The sequence below is a fragment of the Berghia stephanieae genome, chromosome 3 (genome assembly GCF_034508935.2).
Source record: "Berghia stephanieae isolate SIO BIC M18660-M18661 chromosome 3, UCSD_Bste_1.3, whole genome shotgun sequence".
Classification (NCBI taxonomy): domain Eukaryota; kingdom Metazoa; phylum Mollusca; class Gastropoda; order Nudibranchia; family Aeolidiidae; genus Berghia; species Berghia stephanieae.
In genome coordinates this window covers 40,957,886-40,982,993 of record NC_088362.1, presented here as the reverse complement: position 1 = coordinate 40,982,993, position 25,108 = coordinate 40,957,886, and the positions used below count along the sequence as shown (strand labels likewise).

Here is a 25,108-nt window from a genome sequence, read left to right as displayed (position 1 = left end):
ATATATATATATATTATATATATATATATGACATAGAAGTGAACTGTTTGGATGGATCAATATAATCTGAAAACATTGATGATAAGAGCACTCAAAAGTCGCCTTCTAATTGTTTATCAATAAAATAAATTCCCTTTTGGGGTGGGCGATTTTGTTTTCTGGGCTTTTTTTGCTTTCATTTTTTTTCTGTTCAGAAGCTATGTTAGTTCTCTTCAATAAAGCATACACATTTAATTCAAGTGTGATACTTCTTAACATAATTCCAGTTGTTATCATCTAATTCACCATACTGGCTCAAACGGATTGAAAAATTAATTGAAATTCCCGGTCGTGATACAACTATTTTTCAAATAATATCATAAATTCACAAGCTCTATTTTACTTATGTCCATCTCAAACAGAATTTGAACCGATGTGTCACCCTTAGTACTTTCCAATCTTTTGAAATAGTCATAGATCTGTTTGATGTTTGTTTTTATTTTTTAATGAACTTTGACATTATTTTTGATATAACGAAAACAAGTATTATGAGCTACGAGTCATACATCGGTAGCAAATACAAAGCTATTGTCTCAAAAGATCTCTGTGATAAATATTATTTAGATTTTTTATTTACATTTTTACTTTTTACAAAAATGTTATAGTATGTCTACAAATTTTATACTTTTATTCTGCCATATGCCAGCATCATTGTAGCTTATGTGTAAAATGTGTAGCTGCCAATTGTTAATAAACTTGCTAAAGAAACAATGGAAAGTAATAAAAGTAAGGAATCGCACTTTGTGATTTCGTTTTTATCTCCCTTGAATTATGTTTGTCCAATGAATATTGTTTGCTCCTTGTATTATTAAACCTGACAAACTAAACTGAGAACAGGGGTGAAAGTCTCGGAGCTTGGGTGAGAAATCTTCCTAATCTTTCAAATTAACACTTTACTGATTTCTCACGGGCGTCACTTTTGCTTTGTCTTCTATCTCCCAATAGCTGTTTTCCTTTTCCACGTTGTTTCCGGCTTTGCCTTGGAATGAGATTATTCGAGTTTGTCCTGACCCTATTGGGGTCCTTAGCTGAGAGGGAAACAGTCAAATGTATATCTTTATATATTGTGGGAGATTATTGTTTCTTATATGTTACTTTTGTACAAATGGTGTATTCCTCTGAGTGGGATCCCGTACTTGTGTTTGGATGGGACTTTCAGATGATCTCATACTAAGCATTTTGATAATTTGCTCTTTGAATCTATTTATGTTCCCTATTTTATCCACGCTCCACTGTCTTATTTTTCCCCGGGTTTTTTGACCATTATATCCTCTTCCATTCTACTGGCGTTGAAATGTCCCAAAAGTTTCACAAGCGCCATAAAATCCTTTATAACATTCCATTGGGAGCAGCTGAGAAGAGAGAATTCTTCCATATTCATCTTTCAAATCGACACTATACTGATAGCAGTTTTTACAGAACGTCTCGGAGTTAAGAAGATAATTCCTTCTTATCCATCTGTTGGGGTGGGGGGGGGGGGGAAATAAATCAGAAATGGCCCAATTACAATACCTCCACCTCCTCCTCCGCCTCTTCCTCCTCCTCCTTCTCCCCACCACTACCTTCTCCTCCTCCTCCTCCTCCTCCTCCTCCTCCTCCTCTCCTCCTTCCTCTCCTTCCTCCTCTCCTCTCTCTTCTTCTTCTTCTTCTTCTTCTTCTTCTCTTCTTCTTCTTCTTCTTCTTCTTCTTTCTTCTTCTTCTTCTTCTTCTTCTTCTTCTTCTTCTTCTTCTTCTTCTTCTTCTCTTCTTCTTCTTCTTCTTCTTCTCTTCTCTCTCTCCTCCTCTTCTCTCTCCTCTCTTCTTCTTCTTCTTCTTCTTCTTCTTCTTCTTCTTCTTCTTCTTCTTCTTCTTCTTCTTCGTCTCCCCTACCTCTTCCCCTCTTCTCAGAATCAGACGAAGACTGTGTCTCCCTAAAAATAGGTGATATCCTAGGTTTTGCTCGTGTGATTTCGTCTTGAAATAATTCTATCATTTTTATTGGATCTGTGGATTTCTTTATCGAGCGCCTGGGCGGATCGGGAGAAATTGTCATTGGTAGCATAACACTAACACCGCCAATGCTCCTGGACAGCTAAAAATGCATTCGGATCAGCTTCTGGTACCCCGTCTGTGCTTTGCATAGCTTGGCACTGAACTTCATCAATCATACTAGAATTTGTTCTCAAGATGTCATGAGATATAAATGCAATAGCTTGTAATGTGTTTGTTGGATGAAATACGTAGCATCTTCTGAGAAGGCATAACGTCTTATCGCTGCTTCCCCCCCCCCCCCCCCCCCCCCCCCCCCCGTAGATCGCTCGCTACCGTCAATAGTAATAGCAAAGGGATAAAATCTGCATTCCAAGAGAATGTCAAGATTAATTTTTGGTATATTTAAACCGAGGAAGGCTTAGCTCGTAGCCATCGTAAAGTTATAGCCTGACAGTGACAAAAAAAATGACGTCAAAATGCTAGTCTTTTGCCACAAAAGAAAACAAATCGTGAGTTGTATTCAATAGTTCAACCAATGAAATAACTTGTTTCCTTGAGCTCTACTAACGACAACTCACTAGATACTACACAAACCTAGAAAATGACGTCAAACTGCCAGTCCTAGAGGGTTCTAGTGTCAGGCTACACACGCTTAACTTGAGAGTGAGCTCCGTTGACTTTTGTGGAGTACCGCAACTCGTTAATTCCCCCCCCCCCCCCCCCCCCCCCCCCAAGATGAGTATTACTGATAAAAGGTTTTGTGTTATGCATAATTAACTGGAACAAATCATGTTATGTCATATTGCTTTAATTGTGGTTTGTGTGCGGAGGAATTGTGGCTAACACAATGCTGTTATCTCTGCTCAATTCCAAAGCAGACCGAGAAATTAAATAAGTAAATAAATGAATTAAATAGATAAATAAATAAATTAAAATAAACAAGCAAACATACCAAAAAAAAAAAAATTAACAAGAAGCAACCAAAAAACAAAGACCTCTTAAATAGTTATTGACACTTCTCTTTTTTTTTTTCGAACATCTTGAAAAGTGATTACTCACGTAACACAAAAATAACCTTCAAGAACCAATGCAATCAGTCTAACTACCCCTGATCAAATTGGAAATGCCAATATTAATGCCTGCTCGTCCAAAGTTGAACATCATCATCATCATCGTCATCATCATTATAATCATTATCATCCTCATCATCGTCATCATCATCATTATCATCATCATCATCATCATCATCATCATATTTTTTCTACACCTCTCCCAGCCCTTGCCCCGCTTAAAGTTAACTTCACCGTCTTAAAGTGTTGGGCTAACTCACAACTATCATAGTAATATTGTGGGATTAAATTAAAATATAAATAGCACCTTCCCATTGCTTTATCATGCCTTATCACACTGCTTCATTTATCACTTTATCATTAGTCCCTCCATATATAGGGATAAATTTCCATTTCTTATTAGACCTGTGCATCTTTGCTGTCATTGGGTTTGATACTCTGGTTCTGACCCTTAGGCCCATGGTTCAAGTCTCGCTGTGGGTGGTGCAAAGTTGAGTCCTCGAAGAAGGCTTTTTACTCATATTTTCGCAGTGTAGCTAATCAGGTGGCAAATTAGTAAGGCCCGGTCGTTAACAACGTTGTCTCCGTGAAAAAGAAAAGACATGAAGAAAGAAAATATAAATTAAAAAAAAAATCTTATAGCGCCTTACAGGTGTCATGTTTCTTACTACGTGTTCAGTGTTGCTGTTGGCTTGTGACCCATTGAAAAACACATTGAGCACATTTAGTGGACATTGCCCTGCATAGAGTTCTCGGTGTATTGTTTTTGTTTGTTTGTTTGTTGTTTTTTTTTTGTTTTTTTTTTACGTCATTTTTGTACTGGCAATCTCATAATAACCATCATTGCCAATAGTCAGAAAGATAGGCAGCTACTCATTCACGTCTGAGTCGAGTAAGGTGATGCGTGCTCAGTGACACACACACCAAGACACACAACCACACCCATATACACACGCCCACCATTACACACAAACACACCTTCGTTAATTAAATAAATTATCTAGATTATAAATGCAAATAATGATGATGCAAATAAGTAACGTGCAGAGACGATTTAGATACAATGCAACATGTTTTCTAATCTGATATTAGCCTATGTAAATTCGCAGCTGTTAGTTTCACCATAATCTAATTGCAAATAAGTAAACGTCGACCATAACCAATGCGCTTTGTAATGCTTCATACTTCATAATATCTCTGAAGCAGGTGCCATATGACAAGTCGCCTGTAAGCCGTCCATTTTATGCTGTCGCTCTTAAAGTATCCGCAACTACCAATTGCCAAATAATCATTTTCATAATTATTTTTTTTAAATGGAAATCCGCAATCCTAAACCTGCTTGGTCTGTACCTAGAAAGAGGAGCTAGCTCTCCTCTTTCTAGGATCTGTACAACTAACACAACCCATGAAATTAGCCAATTTGATCATCTTCCAAGATTAATTTCTATTTTTAGAAAATGTGTCAAACTCCCGTGAAGTCACGTATTTTCGCTCAATCAGATCATCCAAGATGGCCGACGTCAGATTGAGAGTTCACTTCCATGATATGTAAACAAACAACATTGATACGCAATTCATTTCACGAAATCTGATCTCCAGGGGTTGATAAGTCCTTTGATCGCCCTCATAATGGGTGCCAAGGACTCAAAGTTATCTGTGATTTCATTTGAAGATGCTTCTAAACGAGGTGAGGAAAGTAATCTATAAATTGATTGAAAAATGAACCGGACTCGGTTGACTCTCTGCCTTTGCTTGCTGCTGCTGGGACAGGGATTGGTTGGGGTGGTGTAGTCTAATGAGATTGGAATAGGGGTTGGAGGTTTGAGGCTTTGATTTTGATGACGATGACGATCATGAGTCGTCACATGCATTTAAGATAGAGGTAAAGGAGGTGAATACGGTTACCAAAATCAATGGCCAGATTTATTGAATCGAAGTGCTTATTATACTTATTCGCAGTGGCAGTAAGGAAAGAAGAGGAGGGATGATTGGAACATTTTATATGACTTAAAATTGAGATTTTGAACGTTTCAACTTTTCCTTCAAGTCTGAAACTTGAAAAGATCGTGTTTTGTTTTGTTTTTGTTAACCCAATCCAATCCATGAAATTTTCCCCGTCCCCACCTCTCCGACGTGATCATTCGGCCGGTCATTCGTTCATATCTTGAAATCTATCAGCTTATAAAACTTATAAATCTGTCAGATTACTTTAATGAGAATAGTTCCGTCCCCGTTTAGTGTATTATTTACAGTTAGTTAAATATATTTTATAAAGTTCCAGGAATCTCTCTCTCTCTCTCTCTCTCTCTCTCTCTCTCTCTCTCTCTCTCTCTCTCTCTCTCTCTCTCTCTCTCTCTCTCTCTCTCACGCATTGACGCGCGCACACACACACACACACACACATACTCTCGCCGTTGCTCATGGTTCATATCTCAGTGCTCCTGTAAATAATAGAGTGAAGTCTGAAAATAGTAATAGCAACTTGATCTTGTCTTTTGAGATGTTTAATGGTGTCATTTTTTAATGTATTCTGGGTGCTTCTTGTTCCATGATGATTTGGCCTTGGTCTGGAAAAGGGATTTGATCTCACAATTTAATACTTGTTTTCTTCTTGAGGCTTGTTTGCTCCAAATCTAGACAGGGTGTCAGAGATTCCATTTCCTACAATACCACAATGACTAGGGATCCACTGAAGCGTTACTTTCTTTGCTCCTCGGGTCAGTTGGACCAGCTCAATCTCTATATGATTCAACTCGAAATTTAAGAGCATCTCTTGGTGTTGGCTTGTATAGGGTAATTGATTCCCTTTTATATATGCTTGAGCTGTTCCATTTAAAACAAAAAAGAGCAATTTTGAATTCCATTCTGGCATTAACTGGGAGCCAGTGAAGAGTGTGGCATATCAGTAGCACTATCTAATTATCTGTGCGGCTATGTGGTCTAGTGGTATGACACTCGCTTTCGGATCGGAAGGTCCTGGGTTCGAGCCTCGCGCTCGGCGCATAGTTGAGTCCTTGGAAAAGGCTCTTTACTCACATTCTCTCACCGTACTCAGGTGTAAAATGAGTACCTGGCCATTAACAGCGTTGTCTTTGTCCGAAAAATTGTAATATCGCCTAACAGGCGTTATGTCCCATCCTACATGTTAAATGTTGCTGTTGACCAGGGACCCCTTGTAAAGCAATTTGAGCACATTTTAGTGGATATTGCGCTATATAAAAAAGCTCATTTTTTGTATTGGTTTTTCCAACACCAACTTGTCAGCCTTGATCTGGACTCTCTGAAGTGTATTTATCTTCATATCTGGAAGGCCTACATGGCAAGCAGAGAGTTGCACTAATCGAGATGGGACGGAAATTAATGATGACACTACAGTTTTCACTGTGTCAATAAGTAGACCTGTATGAAATTCGTTTGATTTCAAAATTGATAATTTTCACTATTTGTTTGATATGTTGATCAATGGAGAGCTTGCAATCTATATTATAACCAAGATGTCTGTACTTTAACTGAAACCTGAATGTCAATATTGCCATGATTTAAAAAAAACTGACATGCTGATAGATTGTAAATTTGACTGTGACACAATCAAAACAATTTCAATCTTATCATCATTCAACTTAATTGTTATCAGTATCCAAGATTTATGGGACCAAGAAAAATATATTAAAATATTATCACCTTTATTAATAACCTCAAGGTTTAGAGCAGTTACAAGTCATGTTTTTAAGAAATCTCCCGAATTCTTTAATTTTACTATTCTGATCACAAGGAATTGAACCTTTTATTTTCAGTGTCAGAAGCAGAAAATGCACGCTTGCGTGAAGCATTTCGACGAGTGACAGCAGTCAACTCCTCCATGACAGACACGGTATTTGTTAGAGAGGTGTTGTGGGATGGTGTTCCTCCAAACATTGCACAGGTGAGTCAAGGGGTTGATTTTCCTGGACACAATGAATTTAAAATCTCTTTTACTCATTTTACACCCTGAAATGTATTGTGTAAAATATTGTTTTGTTCTCATTCTTTTTATTTTTGTTTTGTTTTGCTTTTTGGTTGTTTATTATTTTTCGTTTATTTTTTTTAGAATCACTTGTATAATTGAACGAACTTTGGCTTTGATATTGATTTCTTTTGATAAAAGAGACTCTTTCAGGATATTGAAGTTTTTAATCTATTGTGGTACATGACTAATTGCTGAAAAAGAGTTTCTAAATTGAGAAGGATGCCATAAGCTGTAAGCTTTACAATTTGACAAATTAGTTCAAAACTTAATGTTAAATATTGTAGGATGAATTTTAAAGCACACAGTAGGCTGATGAGAAGGATTATGATTAGGATACGAAAATACTCTAGTTTCTTTTTTTTACTTTTTTTTTTTTTTTTTTTTTTTTTTGGGGGGGGGGGGGCTTGTTTTGTTTTGTTTTGTTGGGGAGGGAGGTCATAGACCAACATTGATGCCAAATGATTAATGTTTCTTGACCTTGTCATGAAAGTATAGCGGTAGTTGGTGTGTGAACTTGAAACTGGATAAATAAGCGGTGAGCCTGATCTCTTTTTTCCTTTTTCTCTCACATATTAAACCCTTAGCCAAGGAAGCTTGCACAGATATTTATTGGAAATATCAATCAAATGAAGAGGAAGTTGTTTGAGGGCTAGTACAAAAACGGATGATCTCTTGCTGTTTGGAAATGTGAATTGAGTAAAAACAAGCGATGTGAATATGTATAAATCCATTTGACTTCTATTCGTTGTTGACAGAGCACCATTGTTTATACTATAGGTCACCAACATGTATATATGGCCTTTTTTTTTTTTATTACAACTCATCAATCTTAGGTGATATATCGTGGATATGGAGGAACAGCCAAGGGATTGTCCTACAAAGATCTTTTGTGTGGCTTGGTCATCTTGACCAAAGGAACCAAAGAGGAGAAGATCAAACGTAAGCACCTTTTATTTATATGCATATTTTAATTTCTGCATTGCATTGTTTGTTTGCTTTTTTGAAGGAATTTATTATTCTATTTTAATTTAAAGAATATAGAAGTTTAATAAATGTCTGTTGAAAACTGTAATTAAACAACTTCAGATTTTCGCATATTGTGTTTGTGTGTGTGTGTGTTTGTGTCAGGAATTTTTATTTATACTTTACTTATGCGCATTAAATCCAGAAGGAGGAAAAAAAGTAAATATATAAACGATAATTAATGAAATTTATTGACATCTCAATACTTCGGTAAATTGAAAATTACTGCGATTGTTTTGTTGGGTTACAAGTTTGTTTTTTTTCCCAACAAGTCTTTAAATGTTTAGTCAAAAAGCTTCAAAACTAGGGTCTAATCTATTAAAAAACATGTCATATTTGATGGGTTTCTCCAAGAAAGCAGATCTGCCAACCCTCCCAATTTGATCAGGAAATTCCTGATCTGGTTGCCCTGTTTCCTAACTCCTGATTACAGATAGATTTTCCCAATAAGAGCTTCACATAGTTATTATTTTTAAAAGGAAATCTCAATAAACATGATAAATGACAAACATTGAGAAATATGGAAGTATAATTTAATCACCATGGTTATGTTTGATGTTATAATATAATATTATTGTAAATATTGTCTGTGATGCCTTAGTTTCAAGTATTCATTTGACTTTGATTAGTAATAGCAACAGGATGACGTCCTCTTTTAGGAATAGCCTATAGCATTATAAAGTGGGGAAAAAAAAAAACAAACAAACAAACAAACAAAACAATACATACTCTACAAAATAGTCCTGTAACTGATATTATTTTATTTTATTTGCCCGTTAAATTTGTTATTAGTTGTCAATATGGCAGGCTCAAGTTTGACTAATTTGAAATTCCCTATTTGACATTTTGAAAAGTGGGCAGGTCTGAGAATGAATAAAGTATTGTGTAGCACATATGATGTTGGTGATAATACTTATTTTTTATTATTTATTATTATTATTATTATTGTTATTATTATTATTATTTATTATTTATTAATTATTATTATTATTATTATTATTATTATTATTATTATTATTATTATTATTATTATTATTATTAGCTTCATCATTGATATAAAGTATGTAACATTTTTTTCTTCTGACAGTAATATTTGCCATGTATTGTGACGACTCCGGGTCTTGTATTCATAAGAGTGAGATGGACAGGAGACTGTTAGAGACAGAAGGACAAGTATCTTCAGCATTATGTGAACTTTTCAGAGAGGTGAATTAGACTTAGAATTTCCTGACTTGTATATATTAAAATCAAGAAACCACCAAGTAAAACTTATGTTCATGTTTTCGGAATGAGAGGCAGAATGAAGTCAGAAATAGTAAAACTGTTAGCATAACCAGACAGATGCGCGTGTGAATGAGTACTTTTCAATATATAACAAGCAGCTGGAAAAATGTCAAATGGAACCAAGGTCCATAAAGCCCACTAAAAGAATAAATTAATCATTGCGATGCGAGTATTGAGCACGGTGAAATGTTGGAAATTTTTTTTTCATTTTCTATGTGGCCATTTATTGTAAGTCTTGAGCTAACAGTGAAATTTGTAAAAAGTAGAACTTGTGGAGCAATGCAACATTCCTGTAAATAAAAATATTTGGCTTATTTAATTGCAACTGACAACTTAGAGTATATTTTTTGAAAGGGGTTATTTGAATTTTTATTATGATTTATAGAGATCTATCTTAGGTTGGTTAAATTTTGTCATATTTGTGATTAAGCTGCTTGATACAATGGGATGTTTTTCGAAATTAAGATTGTGCTTTGGATCAGCTGGTAATGCGCCCAACTCACAGGCAAAAGATATCAAGTTCCAGTTCAACGACTTTATCTGCAAAAGGAATATTACCCAACTCTGCAGATTTTATACAATTATGTGGTGCCTTTTGTATGTTATGGAATTGAAAGATAAATGTTTGATAGTTGACCAAATTTGTTGTTGTTTGTAATATCTAGGATTTCTGGTGGGAGAGTGTTCCAATCTTTTATGGTTCTTGGGAAGAAGTTGTTTTTATGTCTGTTGGAATTATGAACTTAATGCAATGATCATTTCTTGTAAATGGACAGTGTTGTTTTATGAATATTGTGGTAGAGTTACTGCTGTTCTGTTGGAATGTATTGTTCTGTGGAGTGCGAATTTCTTTCCACCTACTCTCCAGTGTTTTCCACTGTAACATCAGTAACGCATCCTGGTTTGTGCAAGAAATTGTTGGCGACAAACCTCAAAGCTGTCCTTTGAACTTCGATTTTCTTGATGTGGCCTTGCTGATAAGGATCCCACACTGTGTATGCGCATTCCAACACGGGTCTGACTAAAGCATTGTATGCCTGTTATTTCACCTTTGGGGGGCACTTGTACAGGTTCTGCCTCAGGAAGCCAAGGGTACGATTTGCTTTTGCCACAATATTATCAATATGGTGGTCCCATTTCAGTGATTTGTTTGATTGGATTCCCAAGTAGGGTATTGTGTCCACGTTTTAATAACTGACCCCTTATTTAGTAGTCATAATTAATTTGCTGTTTTTTGTTTGTTATGTACATTACAAAGCATTTCTCGGGGTGGAATTTCGTCTGCCAGGTTTGTACCCATGATAGAAGTGAGTCAAGATCATTCTGTAATAAGAAGCTGTCATCGGAGAACAGTTTGAGCTTGGTAAGACTTGATGTTTTTTCCTAAGTCTTGAATGAATGTTAGAAAGCAGAACGGTCCAAGGTCGGTTCCTTGAGGTACCCCTGATAAAACGTTGCATTTCTCACTTCTATGTCCATCCAGGACTACTTCCTGAGTTCTATCGCAGAGCCAGTGTTCAAGCCAAGAAACTAGTTTCTGTTCCTTCGGTTTTGAGTTGTTTTCTTCATCAATGGTCTTTTGGGGGGACTTTGGGTCAATGTTTTTAACTCCATGTTGTTCCAGTTTTCCGAGGAGTCGTCTATGGGGCACACTATCAGATGCCTTCCGAAAGTCTAAAACAGTAGATCTATTTGTTTTCTGCTATCTAATGCCTTTCCTATTTCTTCTATGGTGTTTACGAACTGGCTTTCACAAGATCTATGTTTTTGGAATCCATGTTGGTAATCTACTCGCACATTATGTCTTTCATAGTGCACCATTATTGAATGTAACACAATATGCTCGAGTACTTTACATGGGACAGACATGAGCGACACTGGTCTATAGTTCGAGGCAATATCAGGTTTCCCCTTTTGTAAATGGCAGTGACTAATGTATGCTTCCAATCTTTGGGCAAAAGGCCTGTATCGAGTGACTGTTGGAAAATAATGCATAAATAGGGAGCTATTTCTTTTGTGCATTCTTTGGTGATCCTGGTGGGTATCAGATCTGGGCCACTTGCTGAGGAAGGATTTAGACCCTGGAGATGTGTGGTTATGCTGGTTTGGGTAATGGTTATTCTTGACAGTGGAGGAATGCTATATCCATTTTAGTATACAACGTCATGTTTTCTTTTGTGAATGTACTTTTGTACTGTGTGGTATCTGTAGTTTCTGTTCCATCTGGGTTTTTTTTTTGTAAAACTGCTATGCCTGATGTATCCCTGTGCTTAAATTTGATGTATTTCCAGAAGCGATTTGTGATGCCTCCGTTTAGTAGCAATGACTATGAAAAATGTTTTTTTCTCTTTTTGAGGAAACTTTTTGTCTAAAACCAAAGCCCTATCTCCACTGAGTAAAACTGTTTTTGAATTTTGAAAATCCATTCATAAATAAACAAGTTATGCAGTTTCAAAGGTGTCATTTATTTGGATGACCCGCAAAGAGGAAAAAAACGCAAAAATATGGGACGCTTTTTCGGCATTTTTTTCGACCTTTGGTTGTATCTTGCGTAATAAGTGGATTAAAAGATTGAAAGCAAATTAGGATGGTGTTTTGTAAAATACGGGAAAAGTACTCGTCATATTCATATGAAATTTTACAACCAAAAAGAAGAAATGTTCATGTATTACCTTGTCAGCGACAAAACCTCCGTGCCCGGTAGTTTTAGAAATATTTTACTCCAAAGAGTAAAAATCTATTTTTAACGGTCTTCTGGTAATCGCACGAGTTTTGTCGCTTGACATAATCTAAAATGACCTTTTTTCTAACTGTGTGCCAACTTTCAGTCATATTCATCGATAAACAGCGTCGTAATTAATTTTTTAAAATAGCATGTACGAAACGGCTTCGTCCCATATTTTGACGCGAATTTGGGCACTTCGTGAGCGAAAAAGAGGCCCAAAGATTTGTGCGGGATAGTCATTGCTACGTTTTGCTATATTAGAATTGGAGTCAGCTTTGAGCATGTCAGTGACATATTAGTCATGCTCTTTCTTAAGTTGTGTGTTTATTTCCTTAGGAAGAGTTCTAAAATTGTACCAGTCTTTTTTTTGTTGGACCGTTTTGCTTAGCTGTAGCAACGTTGCTTTTGTCGAATTAGACGCTTGATGTTTCGTGTCATTGTGTTGTTTTCTACTTAAGATTTTGCTCGGGGTTTTCTTATTGATTGATTCCATGATGGTTGTCTGGAAACTCTCCCACTTTTTATTTATATCATTTAAATTTGCTTGGTTTTCAAAATCTTCAAAGTTATCTTTAAGGACATTCCTTATCCCGTTCATCTTTCCTTTGAGTATACAAATATTTTCATCTTTCCTTTGAGTATACAAATATTTTCATCTTTCCTCTGAGTATACAAATATTTTCATCTTTCCTTTGAGTATACAAATATTTTCATCTTACCTTTGAGTATACAAATATTTTCATCTTTCCTTTGAGTATACAAATATTTTCATCTTTCCTTTGAGTATACAAATATTTTCATCTTTCCTTTGAGTATACAAATATTTTTATCGATGGTTTTCGTCTGATTTGTAGTTTAGCTTTAATTTCAAAATTGACAATGTCATGATCACTCATTCTTGGAAGAACTTTCTATTTTGGATGAGGTCAGGATGTCTACTGAGGATGATGTCAAATGTGTTTTCCCACGAGTCGGTTCCATTACTGTTTGGGTCATGTTGAAGTTCTGGACGATTTGAAGCATCTTCTCATTTATTTGTGGGCCATATTGTGGATTTGGTTTAATGCTTAGGTTTTCCCAGTTGATACCAGGGAGGTTGAAGTCTCCAGCAAGTACTACATGTGTCAGCATTTTCCCATTATTGTAGATTTTTGACACTGATTCGTATAGTTGTTCCATAACAATTATTCTGCTGGACAGTTGTCTATAAAGGCCACCAAAGTGGATTTCTCCTCCAAACAATGATATTTTTGTCCCAATAAGCTCTCAAAAATCACCCAACCTCTGTATCAATTGGTGGACTAAATTGTGTAATTTGCGTTTTGCTGACGACATAGACCTCATGGCTGAAAGCGAACAAGAACTACAAGATATAACTATTTCACTTGCACATAAAGCAATGCAGTACGGCATGGAAATAAGAACAGAATAGTCTCAGATTTTGGTAAACAATAGAAATGATGGACTTGCAGCAGAAATTTCAATCGATAACGAAAAACTCGAAGTGTCAACATTTAAATAGTTGTGTGTTCTGCTAACCAAGGACGGTTCCAGTACAACTGAGATTACGACAAGAATAGAAATGTCAACAGCAACACTGATGAGACTGACAAAAATATGGAAAAGTCCAATCAATTTCGAAATAAAAATTAAACTGTACAAATCACTGGTACTTTCCATCTTACTATATAGCTGCGAGTCATGGACATTAACTGCGGAATTAGAATGCAGAATCTCTGCTTTTGAGATGAAAAGTTATCGAAAACTCCTGTGGGTGCCGTATATAGAACACAGAATCAATAAGAACGTACTGGAAGAGGTGCAGGATTACAGGAACCCCTCATCACCATAGTTAGGAGGAGGAAACTGTCATGGTTTGGCCACAATGTGAGGCATGAAGGTTTGTGCAGAATGGTGATGGAGGGCATCCTTGAAGGAGGAAGAAGAAGAGGAAGACAAAGGAAAGTTTGGATGGACATTATCAAGGAATGGACAGGAAAGAAGGTGGAAGAACTCTTGGAGAAGGCCAAAAATAGAGAAGAATGGCGGAAAGTGGTGAGAATGCATCCCATGTATCCCCCCGACGATCATAGGATCATGGGATGAATAAATGAAAATGAATGAATGATTGATATCATTTGGGACTAGGTCTGTGACCGACGATGGTTTCAATTGTGTGTTGTTTACGATGACTTCCACGACTGTCATGTTGTGAACATTGGTAAGAACTTTTACGTTGTGAATATTGATAATAAATATTATGTTCTGGCGATGTAAGAGTGGCAATACAGTACACAATGTGAAAATGTAAAATAAATTTTATCCATTGCTCTGAAATGTAGAAAATCACAATTTACAAAAAAAATAATCAAATTTTTAAAAATATTATAAATTGCACAAGGAGATTCTACAGACAGTCACACACGTTGATATAAAATTCCAGTAATAAAACGAGAGATAAACACATGAAAATCACAATATTATTATATATTATGCATGTTACAAGTAAGTAATAAGATATGGTACTGGCACAAGATTTTCTGACCCCACGCCTCTCAACAGTGAATGGGTAGATTTGTCTGTTATGTCTGGTGGAAAGTAGTCTGTAGTCAATTAGGATTTTTATTTAAAGGGTAACAAACACTACAGAAATGAGTTTAACTCTAAATTTATTATTCTTTTATCTTTCTTTGTTTCTTGTTTCTTTCTCTCTTTTTTAAAAAAAATTTTTTGTGGACACAACACTGCAAAAGTTTGGGGTTTCTTGTGGGACATATTCCAATATCGGTTTCAAATGTGTTTAATAACAGGATATTTTATATAGTTGGTCACAGCTTTAAATATTAAATGGTACATATTTCTTAAGCTTATTACCTTCCCTGTTGAAAATTATAGAAAATATAATCATTTTATCATTTTTTACTTTCTTCTTCCTTTGGATTTCATAATATCAGTCTGATCAAGTGGATTTTGATTGCTTCAACAAATGGCTGCGCAGACACCCTGATGCCACCCTTATCAGTAAATGGCTTCTGACCGAATCCTTGTGTTTGTCCTTGTCAGGAGAACATGACACACCCACTTTCTACCAGACATTGGCTGGGGTCACACATTGTAAGCACGCTGTCTCTCATGATTTATATTAATGATTTAATTAATTTTTGTTGTTGTTGTTGTTTATATATATTTTATAGACATAGAGAGAGAGAGAGAGATTTCATTTGAATGAAAATGGGCACTTTAGAAGTAGATTTTATTATTATTATTGTTGTTATTTTTATCATTATTATTATTATTATTATTATTTATTATTAATTTATTATTTATTATGATTATTACTAACATCAGATCCGCGGAAATTAGCGATTAGGAATTTCCTCCTTTTAGAAAATTACATTTCCCCCAATTAAATGAACTGAAGAAACTTGATGTGTGGTGTAACAAACAGGTACAGTTTCCCACTCTCCAGAAGTTAACGAGAGTATCAATGATAGTTTTACAGTCTAAATTGCTCTAAAAGTGGGGGTCAGTGCAGTAAAAATGGGGCTTTAATGTAAAAATTTCTCCTCCTTTTTCATTTTTTGTCGCCATCAGCTCTGATTATGATCATCATCATATAAGTACATTATGTGGGAGTTTGGGAAGGAGGTACAGCTGACGGATAAGAACAAAACTGTTTGACAATAGCTTGAGTACTACTTCAAACGAAGAGAATCATCCTTATTTTCAGCAAAATTATGAACTCCCAATTCACTCTTGGGATTATTTGGGTCATTTATTTTATTGATTTTATTCTTTTCTTTTCTTTTTTTGCTATTATCTATTTACAATTTTCAAGTTAATTATACTGCTAAATTTGTCTAAAGTTCATTTCACAAAATTTCTCTATGTATTATTTCCAGTGGAAGAACGTGAAATTTTGGAGTTGGAGAAACGCTATTGGACACTAAAAGGCCTGTCGAAGAGTGGCAAGTTTGACATGGAGCTTTTCAAGTCCCAAGTGTGTCCTCCCCTACCTGAAAAACTATGTGAATGTAAGTTAGATATAAGAGGGTCTAGCAGGCGTCCTTTTTGTTTTAATTAGAATATAGTTGTAGAATTGTTTTTTCTTGGCTTTGGTATAGATGTGATTTCCTTTCTGTTTACAAGTTTATTGCATAAATCAAACCATGAGGCATTCATATTTTGTATTGATATGTGGATTGGATGGTTATGGATATAAAGCTCATATAACAATATAGTGTAATACATGCCCAGGGTATGATATTTTGCATTATTTAAAATAAATTATTTGATCATTACTTTCCAGAATCTTTTGCAGATGTTTTGTCCTTTTCCCTCGTCTGAAATAATGATTTTTAATTCAGATGAAGGGGTCATGTATATTGTTCAACTCCTGTTCAAATGATACAATATTTTGATTTTTGTAATTAAACAATTCCTTCATTGTTTCTTTTTACTACAATTAAAGTTTTTTTACTGTTTTGTGGGACAATTTTACAATTTATAAACTTGATGTGATAATACGAATTAAAAATGTTTACTTTTTTTTTTTTCAATACATATGAAATGAAACACAAGTCCTTTGACAGCTGATATATTTTCTATTCGGTAGTTGTATTTTGTATTCTTATTGGATTATATGTATCTCATAATACTTAGATACTAAATGAAAATTGATTTTGTACCTCTCTTTGTTAAAGTTTAAATCTAATTTTTTTTTAAATTAAAATTATGTTGGGTTTTTTTTTCTGGGTTTTTGTTTTATTTTTCTTTTATATTTATTATAACTTTTAGTTGGGGGGAGGGGGGGGGGTTCATTTTTACAGCTGATATATTTTCTATTAGGTAGTCGTATTTTGTATTCTTATTGGATTATATGTTTCTCATAATACTTAAATACTAAATGAAAATTGATTTTGTACCTCTCTTTGTTAAAGCTTAAATCTACATTTTTAAAAATATAAAATTATGTTGTTTTTTACTGGGTTTTTGTTTTATTTTTCTTTTATATTTATTATAACTTTTAGTTGGGGGGGGGGGGGGGGGGGTTCCTTTTCATCTGATTTTATAAATATTTATTTGTGTTTCTCTTTCGATCAGCTTTATTCACTGCTTTTGATGAAAATTGTGACAATCACATCGATTTCAAGGAAATGGCATGTGGAATTTCTGCCTGTTGCAGGGGACCTAGTCTAGAAAGACAGAAATGTAAGTTAGATATCTAAATGAATTTGAAGAATGCAGTCATTAAATCCCAAAAAAAACTTTCATGATTTTTATAAATCAAAGCCACAATTTAAAGTGCTCTTTTTTGTTTTGTTTTTTTTATTCAATCTTTTATGTCTGATTTTAACCTATTGTATGAATGGAAGCATCAACAAGTCTTTATTCTAAGAATGAACAATAAAATCTTTGTGTACATAAATAACTATTTATTCATGCATTTTTGATAAACGAGCACATATGCACTGCATGACTAAGATACGCTCGACACATAACTTTTGATATATGAAATGGAAATTTCGTTCCTTTTGTCAGCCGGATGCAGCTGTATGAAGCATATTAAGCATCGCCAATTCTACAAAAATGTGCTAAATAAAAGTTTGTATTTTATTTATATGGTGGTCATTAGGGATACAGACGAGCAGGCTAATTGACAAAAAAGTCTTTACAGTTATTTAGGTAGTAAACATTGACAGTACAAGAAATTACTACACTTTCTGTTTTACATTTACAAGATAAACACCAGGTGCTATTTAACATTTATTTTTAGCAAAATACAAATGTGAAATGACAGATGATGTTTGCACGCTCAGATTTAGAGATTATTGTCAGCTAAGTTTTATTGGGTTTTTTTTTTTTTTATATTAGGCCTTTAGAGTCATAAAGCCTAGATGATCTATGAAGCCTAGATTTCATACTGGTTTCTGTATCTCTAAATAGGCAATAACAATTGCTGGTTACCATTGTTTCGGACTCTTAAGTATACTACAAACTATTATCAGTGTCTGTCACAAACAAAAGCATTGCCATTTCTAAAATCACGTTTGGGTATGAAGTAAAGATAAATGAGTCATAGTTGCCTTTATTTAAAAACTGAGAGGAGGATGTCAACAATATATAATACCAAGCTTTTATGGCCATGCGCTCACTTTTTCTTTGAAAAAAGATTCTGATATTTTTTAGTAGCACAAGCTGATTGATTGTGTTTTATGTTTTCTCAGTGAATAAAGATGAGACCCTGACAATAGCTCATTTTTAAAACATTCGATACAAAATAAGATATTTTTTAAAATACAGATATTTCAAAGAATAATGGAATTGACATGGAATCTCATGTTTGTCCGATATGAATATTATTGACAAGTGATCGAAAAACTGAAAGAATGGCATTAAAATAATAGAACTAGCAGCGTGTTAAAGTAGTGAGGATAAAGTGTTAATAAGAATCAAGTTAGGTTTTTTTGGGTTTTTTTAATTATAAAGTAAATTGTTCAGTTATAGCATTTTGAAAGTAAACACCTTTTCTTCAAATCTTTATTTTTTTGTTCAGAACAATATGATGTGTGATTTAATGGACAATCATGTATTAGCTGCGAAAATGCCATTTATATTAATTGCAAGCCTAATAATTCACTTGAATGAATTCTTTAAAATAATATATGATTATATGGATTTACAATTAATAAAAATCCGCCTGAGGTATATTTGGTAGTTTAATCATTATTTTCATTGGGGTTTTTTTTTCCAGTTTGTTTCAAAGTATTTGACCAGGACCATGATCTACGACTGAGTGAACAGGAAGTCACATCAATGTTAGAAGCTCTTGATATTGCTCGCAAAGAATACAATTCTGCAGCAACCTTGGTACGTATTTGAATTTGCCAACTTTTTTGGGTGCACAGTTTAGTCTCAATTTTAGCTCTTGTGATTTGTGAGTTCTCATTGAAGCCAACTAAATTAATTTATTTACATAACAGACGTGTTTTAAGATGTCATTTTTGCAAAGTGTTAATATTAACTGGAGGAACTATTTCAGAGAAATATTCTGGCCTTCTCTCCCAAAAGCTATTTTTTTTTATAAACCCTTTTTCTTAAATATATCTTTGAAAGATTTCCTTCAGAGTCACAAAGTCCATGTCTTGTCCAGGTTATGATATTTATTATATAGACTGTAACTGTACCAATTGCTTGCTACCCTTTGGACTGGATGATAGTCTATATATATAAAGTACTTTTCAGAAAAACAGTAGACTCCACCCTTTGTATGTGAGGCAATTCCTCTACATACCGAACTATAGGGACCCCCTAATATCTGTTAACATCAGGATTTAATCAAATATTTGTTTGTTTCTGATCCTACACTATGGCCATGTTCTTTCTTAGTGGCTTTATGGTCAAGTTATATGACAACTTGTAGGTCCTCTATTTCAGTCTTGCTGTGGGCAGTGCAATGTTTGGTTCCTGGAAAAGGCTCTTTCCTTACATTTTCTTAACATACCTTTGTGTAATATGAGTACCTAGCTAGTAACAGTGTTGACTCTGGTTAAAAATAGTTATGGTTATGTGGTTTAATCGTATGATACTCGCCTCTGGATCGGAAGATCGTGAGTGCAAGTCCCGCTCTAAGCAGCATATAGTTACGTCTTTTCCAGCTCTTTACTCACACATTCATTCACCATATTCAGTTGTAAAATGAGTACCTTGCTGTTAAACAACGTTGTCTCTGTCTGAAAAAAAATTATAATATCGCCTAACAGGTGACATGTCTCGTCCTATGTTTTAAGTGTTGCTGTTGGTTATTTTTTTAAAATTAGATTCTATTTACTGTAACAAAGCATTCTTGTAAAGTGCTTTGAGCATGTTTAGTGGATATTGCGCTTTATAAATGTTCTATTTTTTTTAAAATACATGGTTATACCACCTTTCAAGCAGCATGTCTTGTTCAACATGTTGAGTATTTTTGTGGGCTTAGGACCCTTTGTAAAGTGTTTCAAGCAAATTTACAGGGTATTGCTCATTATAAAACTCACTTTTAATTAAATTGTACTTACTTCACGAAAATGATTGAGTGTATTTAAGTGACAGGACTATTTATACTATTTCTATGGTAATAAAACATTATTGATAAATGAGGATACAATGGTATAGTTTGACTTGTTCTGCAGGCATTTAGCAGACGTATTGATCAAGTCTGTTCATGCCCCTTTTTTTTATATGTTGAACAATGATTATCAATAAATAATGCTCATTAAATGTAATTTCAGGAAAACCAAAATTATCCAGATATTGACCCAGTGTCCGTTGCCAAAGAAATACTCTCTTGTCATGATGTAAATAAGGTTTGTAGAAGTAATACATTTGCATTCCTGGGTAAATCATCTCTCTGTTATGTATTGTTAGTTATGATTGCTATTTTAGATATTTCCTGTAAACAGTTGAGTGTATTCCTCTCATTGGGATCCTGCGCTGTGTCTGGATCAGACGACAAAGTACACTGATACTGTGCGCTTTGAATCTACATCTGTTCCCTATTTGGGTACCTTTACTTCAAGTTGTAATTCTAGAATTTTTTTACTTTCCCATTTTCTTTCTTTTTACAGTAGCTGAAATGACTTAAATGCGTCTCAAATGCTGTAAAACCCTAAAAAACAAACAAGCGTTTGCATTCTTTCCTTTCTATGTCTAAAAACAATTATTTTAATTCTACCGATAAAAATTGAGTGTATTTTGTTTTGTTTTGTCTTAGAGAGGGGAGAATATTGAGGGTTATCATGTGGTTTGGAGGAGGAGGGGGGGGGGTAGATCAAATGTTTTTTTCTCCCTTTGTATAGAATTTGCCAGTGAATGTGAATTGGAAGCTCTCCATGATTTAAAAAGCGGTTTATGATTCAGTATGAGGTTGGATATCTATATATCGATGGCCCGTTGATCAAACCTCTGAAGTATAGTATGGCAAAGAGACTACTTCAGAGGTTTGATCAACGGGCCATCGATATTTATGAGACAAGCTTTGATATATATATATATAAATATATATATATACACTATGTTGTGATCCGAGTCTTATTTAACATCACTATTCTTTGTGACAGGAGGGGTCGCTAACGATGGAGGACTACCTGATGTGGACAGTCAATAATCAGCTTACCACAGACTTCTTACAGTTACTTAGTCAGGTAAGAAACATTGTCAGTAAGGCTGAGGGTATATTCTTTACATAGGGCTTTTTTATTGTGAATGCTTTGTTACAGTAAGTAAAATCTTTCTATTTTTATTTTTTTATTTATTTTTTTTCTTCATCCTCTCCTTTACTTGTCCTCTCATGTCTACTAAGACAATTGTATTGAGCTGTTCCCTTGTGCCCTATAAATACTAAGAAGAAAGGTTTCTTTAGCCCATATTCTCTTCTTCTGGAAGCAGTGGGCATGACTGAAAGTAAACTATGGGTTTTAGAATTGAAGTTTTTGAATCTTTTAAAATTTTTAGGATTGGATTTACATTTTCTATGACAGAATCGCTCAGTTGATAGGCTCTCAACTCATAAGCAGACGGACTGATTTTGGGATTCAGGTGGATCTGCTTTTTTTTTTAACCCTATCAGCTTGGGGTATATTGGTAGCTTGGTCTGTCGGATTCTTCTGCAAGCCTTGTACAATTAGAGCATCATGTCAGGATGATAGCTAGCCATTGTTTCTATCCATTTATTTCAATGGCAATAAGCTCTGCTTCCATGGGATTTGAATGATTACATTTTATTGTTTGTTGTTATTGTCCAAGTGCCTTATTATAATATTTGCAGTTTAACTCCTAGCCAAGACATCCATCAATCGATTAGAATGTTGCAACAATATTTTTTTCCTTTATCATTCTTTTCAGATATGTCATATCGTATTGGGGTTATCACCACAAACAAAAGAAGAAGAGGGTAGAATAATCCAGTAAGTTTGATTTAACTTCATATTCATTGGCTTTGTTAACTGGTGCTGTGATGCAAATGTTGCTGCTTGAAGCTTGAAGAAATAAATAAAAATAGTAAAATAAATTGGCTGCTTCCATTCAGTCAATGAAGACAGATAATGTAGACGTTTCGGCTTTCTCTTTGTCATCAAAACATGATGAATGAAACACTAAAGGCATGTTTTGTCGACAAACAGAAAACCTAAGTAGTAGTAGGCATCCTTCCGTCTCAAGAGACGATGGTTTTCGCCCTGTATGACTTTGGTCTCATCAGTCTTGTTGAGAGCAGCGACGGATGTGACTCAGCAGACCGATCCTTGCTTAAATCCTAAAACATCCACACTATTTAAGTTGATTCAATTGAAGCTTCCATTCCGTGTGACAATCGTTGTTTATTCCTCGTGCTGCAGGAAACCCGTTTTGGGCATGGCATAACAGTTCCCTCAGCAGGACTTATTGTACCAAATTTCTGTATCATACAAAACAAGTTCTTGCTATGAACCTGCTTTAAAAAAGTTTGGTACAGTATCCATGTTTCCTCACAACTCCTTTTCGGGTTTTGAACTATTTTACATATATTATTGTACACTTCTTTGTAAAAATATAGATTTTAAAAAAAAATTAAAGTCATATAAAGCTTTTGAACTTTAACCTAGAGAGAAGAGATGTATGTAAAGTGCTTTACCCAAGGATGCAATGTTGAGTTAGATCATTGTCATGCAGTCATTTACTGACTAAAACTCTTTGCTGCTTAGATTGCGGCCATATACTCCCAAGTCTCATCAAAGCAAGTAGGTTTTTGAAAAACTGCATTCATTGAAATTGATGTTTTTCGCTTGTCTGACTTTAGGCAGTGGTTGGAAAGAGAGAGCCGCAAACCCTTAGAGGTGGGCCAAATGTGGTACCTAGTCAACATGCCATGGTGGAATGCGTGGTTAGAGTACGTCAATACAGAGGTAAGGTTATCACTCGACTTTTGCATTCAAATGCATTCTAATAGGTTTATTTAGTGCTAAATGTTAGCATGTGTGCAGGCATGTGTTTTAAATTAGTGTGCTCCTGTTGTTGTTTTTTAATGTTCGGTTGTTTTGTTTTGTTTATTAAGTTTTCTTTTTCGTTTTTCTTTGTGATTGTGTAGAAAGTGAAGTTTGGGAGAAAGATTTTTGTAGACTTTGTTAAGATTAATTTTTTTCAATATATATTTTCTTTTCGTTTTTTATTAATCAGCTTAAATGTTTTTAAACATTTGTTTTTAAAATGTGATGCATACCTATTTCTGTATTATCGTTTTCTTTTACATTAAATTGTTCAATTCTATTGTCATTTTTTTTTTTACTTAATGAAATTTATGTAGCCTTCATTAGTTTTTCAAATCTGAAGAACTGAAAAATGGTTGGGAATTTGGAATTAAACAATTCAGGCTAAAAATAAACCCAAAAAACTTCTGGAAGTTTTAAGATTTAACCAAGGGTGAGAAAAAGGATATAGAAATTAGAATGAAAGTTGGACTCAAAATTTAGATATAATTTTAGCATGTAATATATCATTGCAATAAATATTTTGATCTTTTAATAACCAGTCAACAGAGATGTTGATGTGGTTAGATTATACGCTTTGAAATTAAAGGAATTGAAAATCGGGAATTTTATAATATTTATTTGACATTATGGGCTGAAGAAGGGTTTTGAAGCTAATACATTTTTGTTTGGCATTTTGTTCTTTTTCGAAGCTGTTATTTCATTTTTTTTCATTATTTTTGACAGTAAGGGACATCATTTGCAGGGCAGTCCCCTGATCAACAAAAAGGGTATCTAGCAATCTAGAGAAATAGAAACTCCCTTCCTTATAGGGAACTGAACGAGTTCTCATTTTAAAATATTCATCGTGACATTTTGGAAGTCAAATTATCATCTTTATATTAAATTCTGCAACTTTTTTTTATATATTTCAAAAGTTTTAGGGATACTACCTTAATTAAGATTTAAGCAATATTACTTTCCCAGACGTAGCTGAAAAACAAGGTCTTGATGTATAATTTATACTTAATAATTTCTGAATAAATTTTTAACTCCTCTTTCCAGGTGACAGATAACATGAGTAACCGTCAACATCGCATGACTCATGGGAAAAATAAACATGGCGCAAGTGGTTTGGCGTGGGAGGAGGAGTCTGTAATTGTGATTGGGTCTTCTTCAAGAGGAACAGGTGATGCCGGAGGGAACTTTATAAGGTAAATGTAGGCAAATCTATCTTTATCATCATCATTATAGTCTCTTCACCTTTCATTTTTAAAAAATCACAATACAGTTGTGTACTTTTCAAGTTATTTGCTCTGGGTGAGGTTCCTGGCCTCCCATAGTGGGCAGGTTGGCACTTACTGTGTCTTCTATCCCCTCCTTATAGCTGTTAGCCAATTTGCTTTCTGTCTTTGTCTTGGAATGAGATAACTAAGTTTTGCCTTGGCCCTGACTGTCGTGCTTGGATGATATTTTTTTCCTTGTAAATCATCTTTCTGTTATGTATTGTTATATTTGTTATTTTGAATATATGATGTAAACATTTGAGTGTATTCCTCTTAGTGGGGACCTGTGCTTGTGTCTGGGTGAAACTTTTAAGTGATCTCAAACTAAGTACATTGATGTTGTGCTCTCGGAATCTACATCTGTTCCCTATTTGAACCAATTCCCCTTTGTCTTACTTTTTCCTCAAGTCCTTTTAATTGTAATTCTAGATTCTTTTTACTATCTAATTTTCTTCATTTTTACTGGCGCTGATTTCACCTCAGTGTGTTGCAAGTGCCGTAAAACCCTTAAAAACAAATAAACAAAACAAGTCATTTGCTTTCTTGACTCTCCCCATACTGCTTCCGTTTGGTTTGTAATATTTCATTTGTTAATCTTTTTCTTGCTTTTAGTTTTTGTGCAAATTAATTTTATTGACTTCATCTGGGCAAACATGTAGAGGAAGTTATTTTATCGTTCCCTAGTGCATTTGATATAAGAGACTTGGGAAGTATTTTCTATGTAT

General features: G+C 34.5%; 1 protein-coding gene across 2 annotated transcripts in view; it reads left to right on the top strand.

Moving 5' to 3' along the window:
- The first annotated feature begins 4,570 nt into the window (after nt 1-4,570).
- LOC144967735 (ubiquitin carboxyl-terminal hydrolase 32-like) overlaps nt 4,571-25,108 on the top strand; it is a 75,448-nt gene continuing 54,910 nt past the window's right edge. Inside the window, exons 1-14 of one of the 2 annotated variants that reach the window (XM_078905315.1) lie at nt 4,579-4,767; nt 6,875-7,002; nt 7,920-8,025; nt 9,197-9,315; nt 10,682-10,756; nt 15,073-15,232; nt 16,021-16,152; nt 17,222-17,329; nt 18,873-18,988; nt 20,389-20,463; nt 21,217-21,300; nt 22,001-22,062; nt 22,932-23,037; nt 24,163-24,311. In XM_078905315.1, coding sequence (XP_078761441.1) covers nt 4,710-4,767; nt 6,875-7,002; nt 7,920-8,025; nt 9,197-9,315; nt 10,682-10,756; nt 15,073-15,232; nt 16,021-16,152; nt 17,222-17,329; nt 18,873-18,988; nt 20,389-20,463; nt 21,217-21,300; nt 22,001-22,062; nt 22,932-23,037; nt 24,163-24,311 — 1,478 coding nt within the window. In that variant the 5' untranslated portion in view covers nt 4,579-4,709. Of the gene's footprint in view, nt 4,768-6,874; nt 7,003-7,919; nt 8,026-9,196; nt 9,316-10,681; nt 10,757-15,072; nt 15,233-16,020; nt 16,153-17,221; nt 17,330-18,872; nt 18,989-20,388; nt 20,464-21,216; nt 21,301-22,000; nt 22,063-22,931; nt 23,038-24,162; nt 24,312-25,108 lie in introns of both variants that reach the window. The other variant, XM_078905316.1, reaches the window with a different exon arrangement.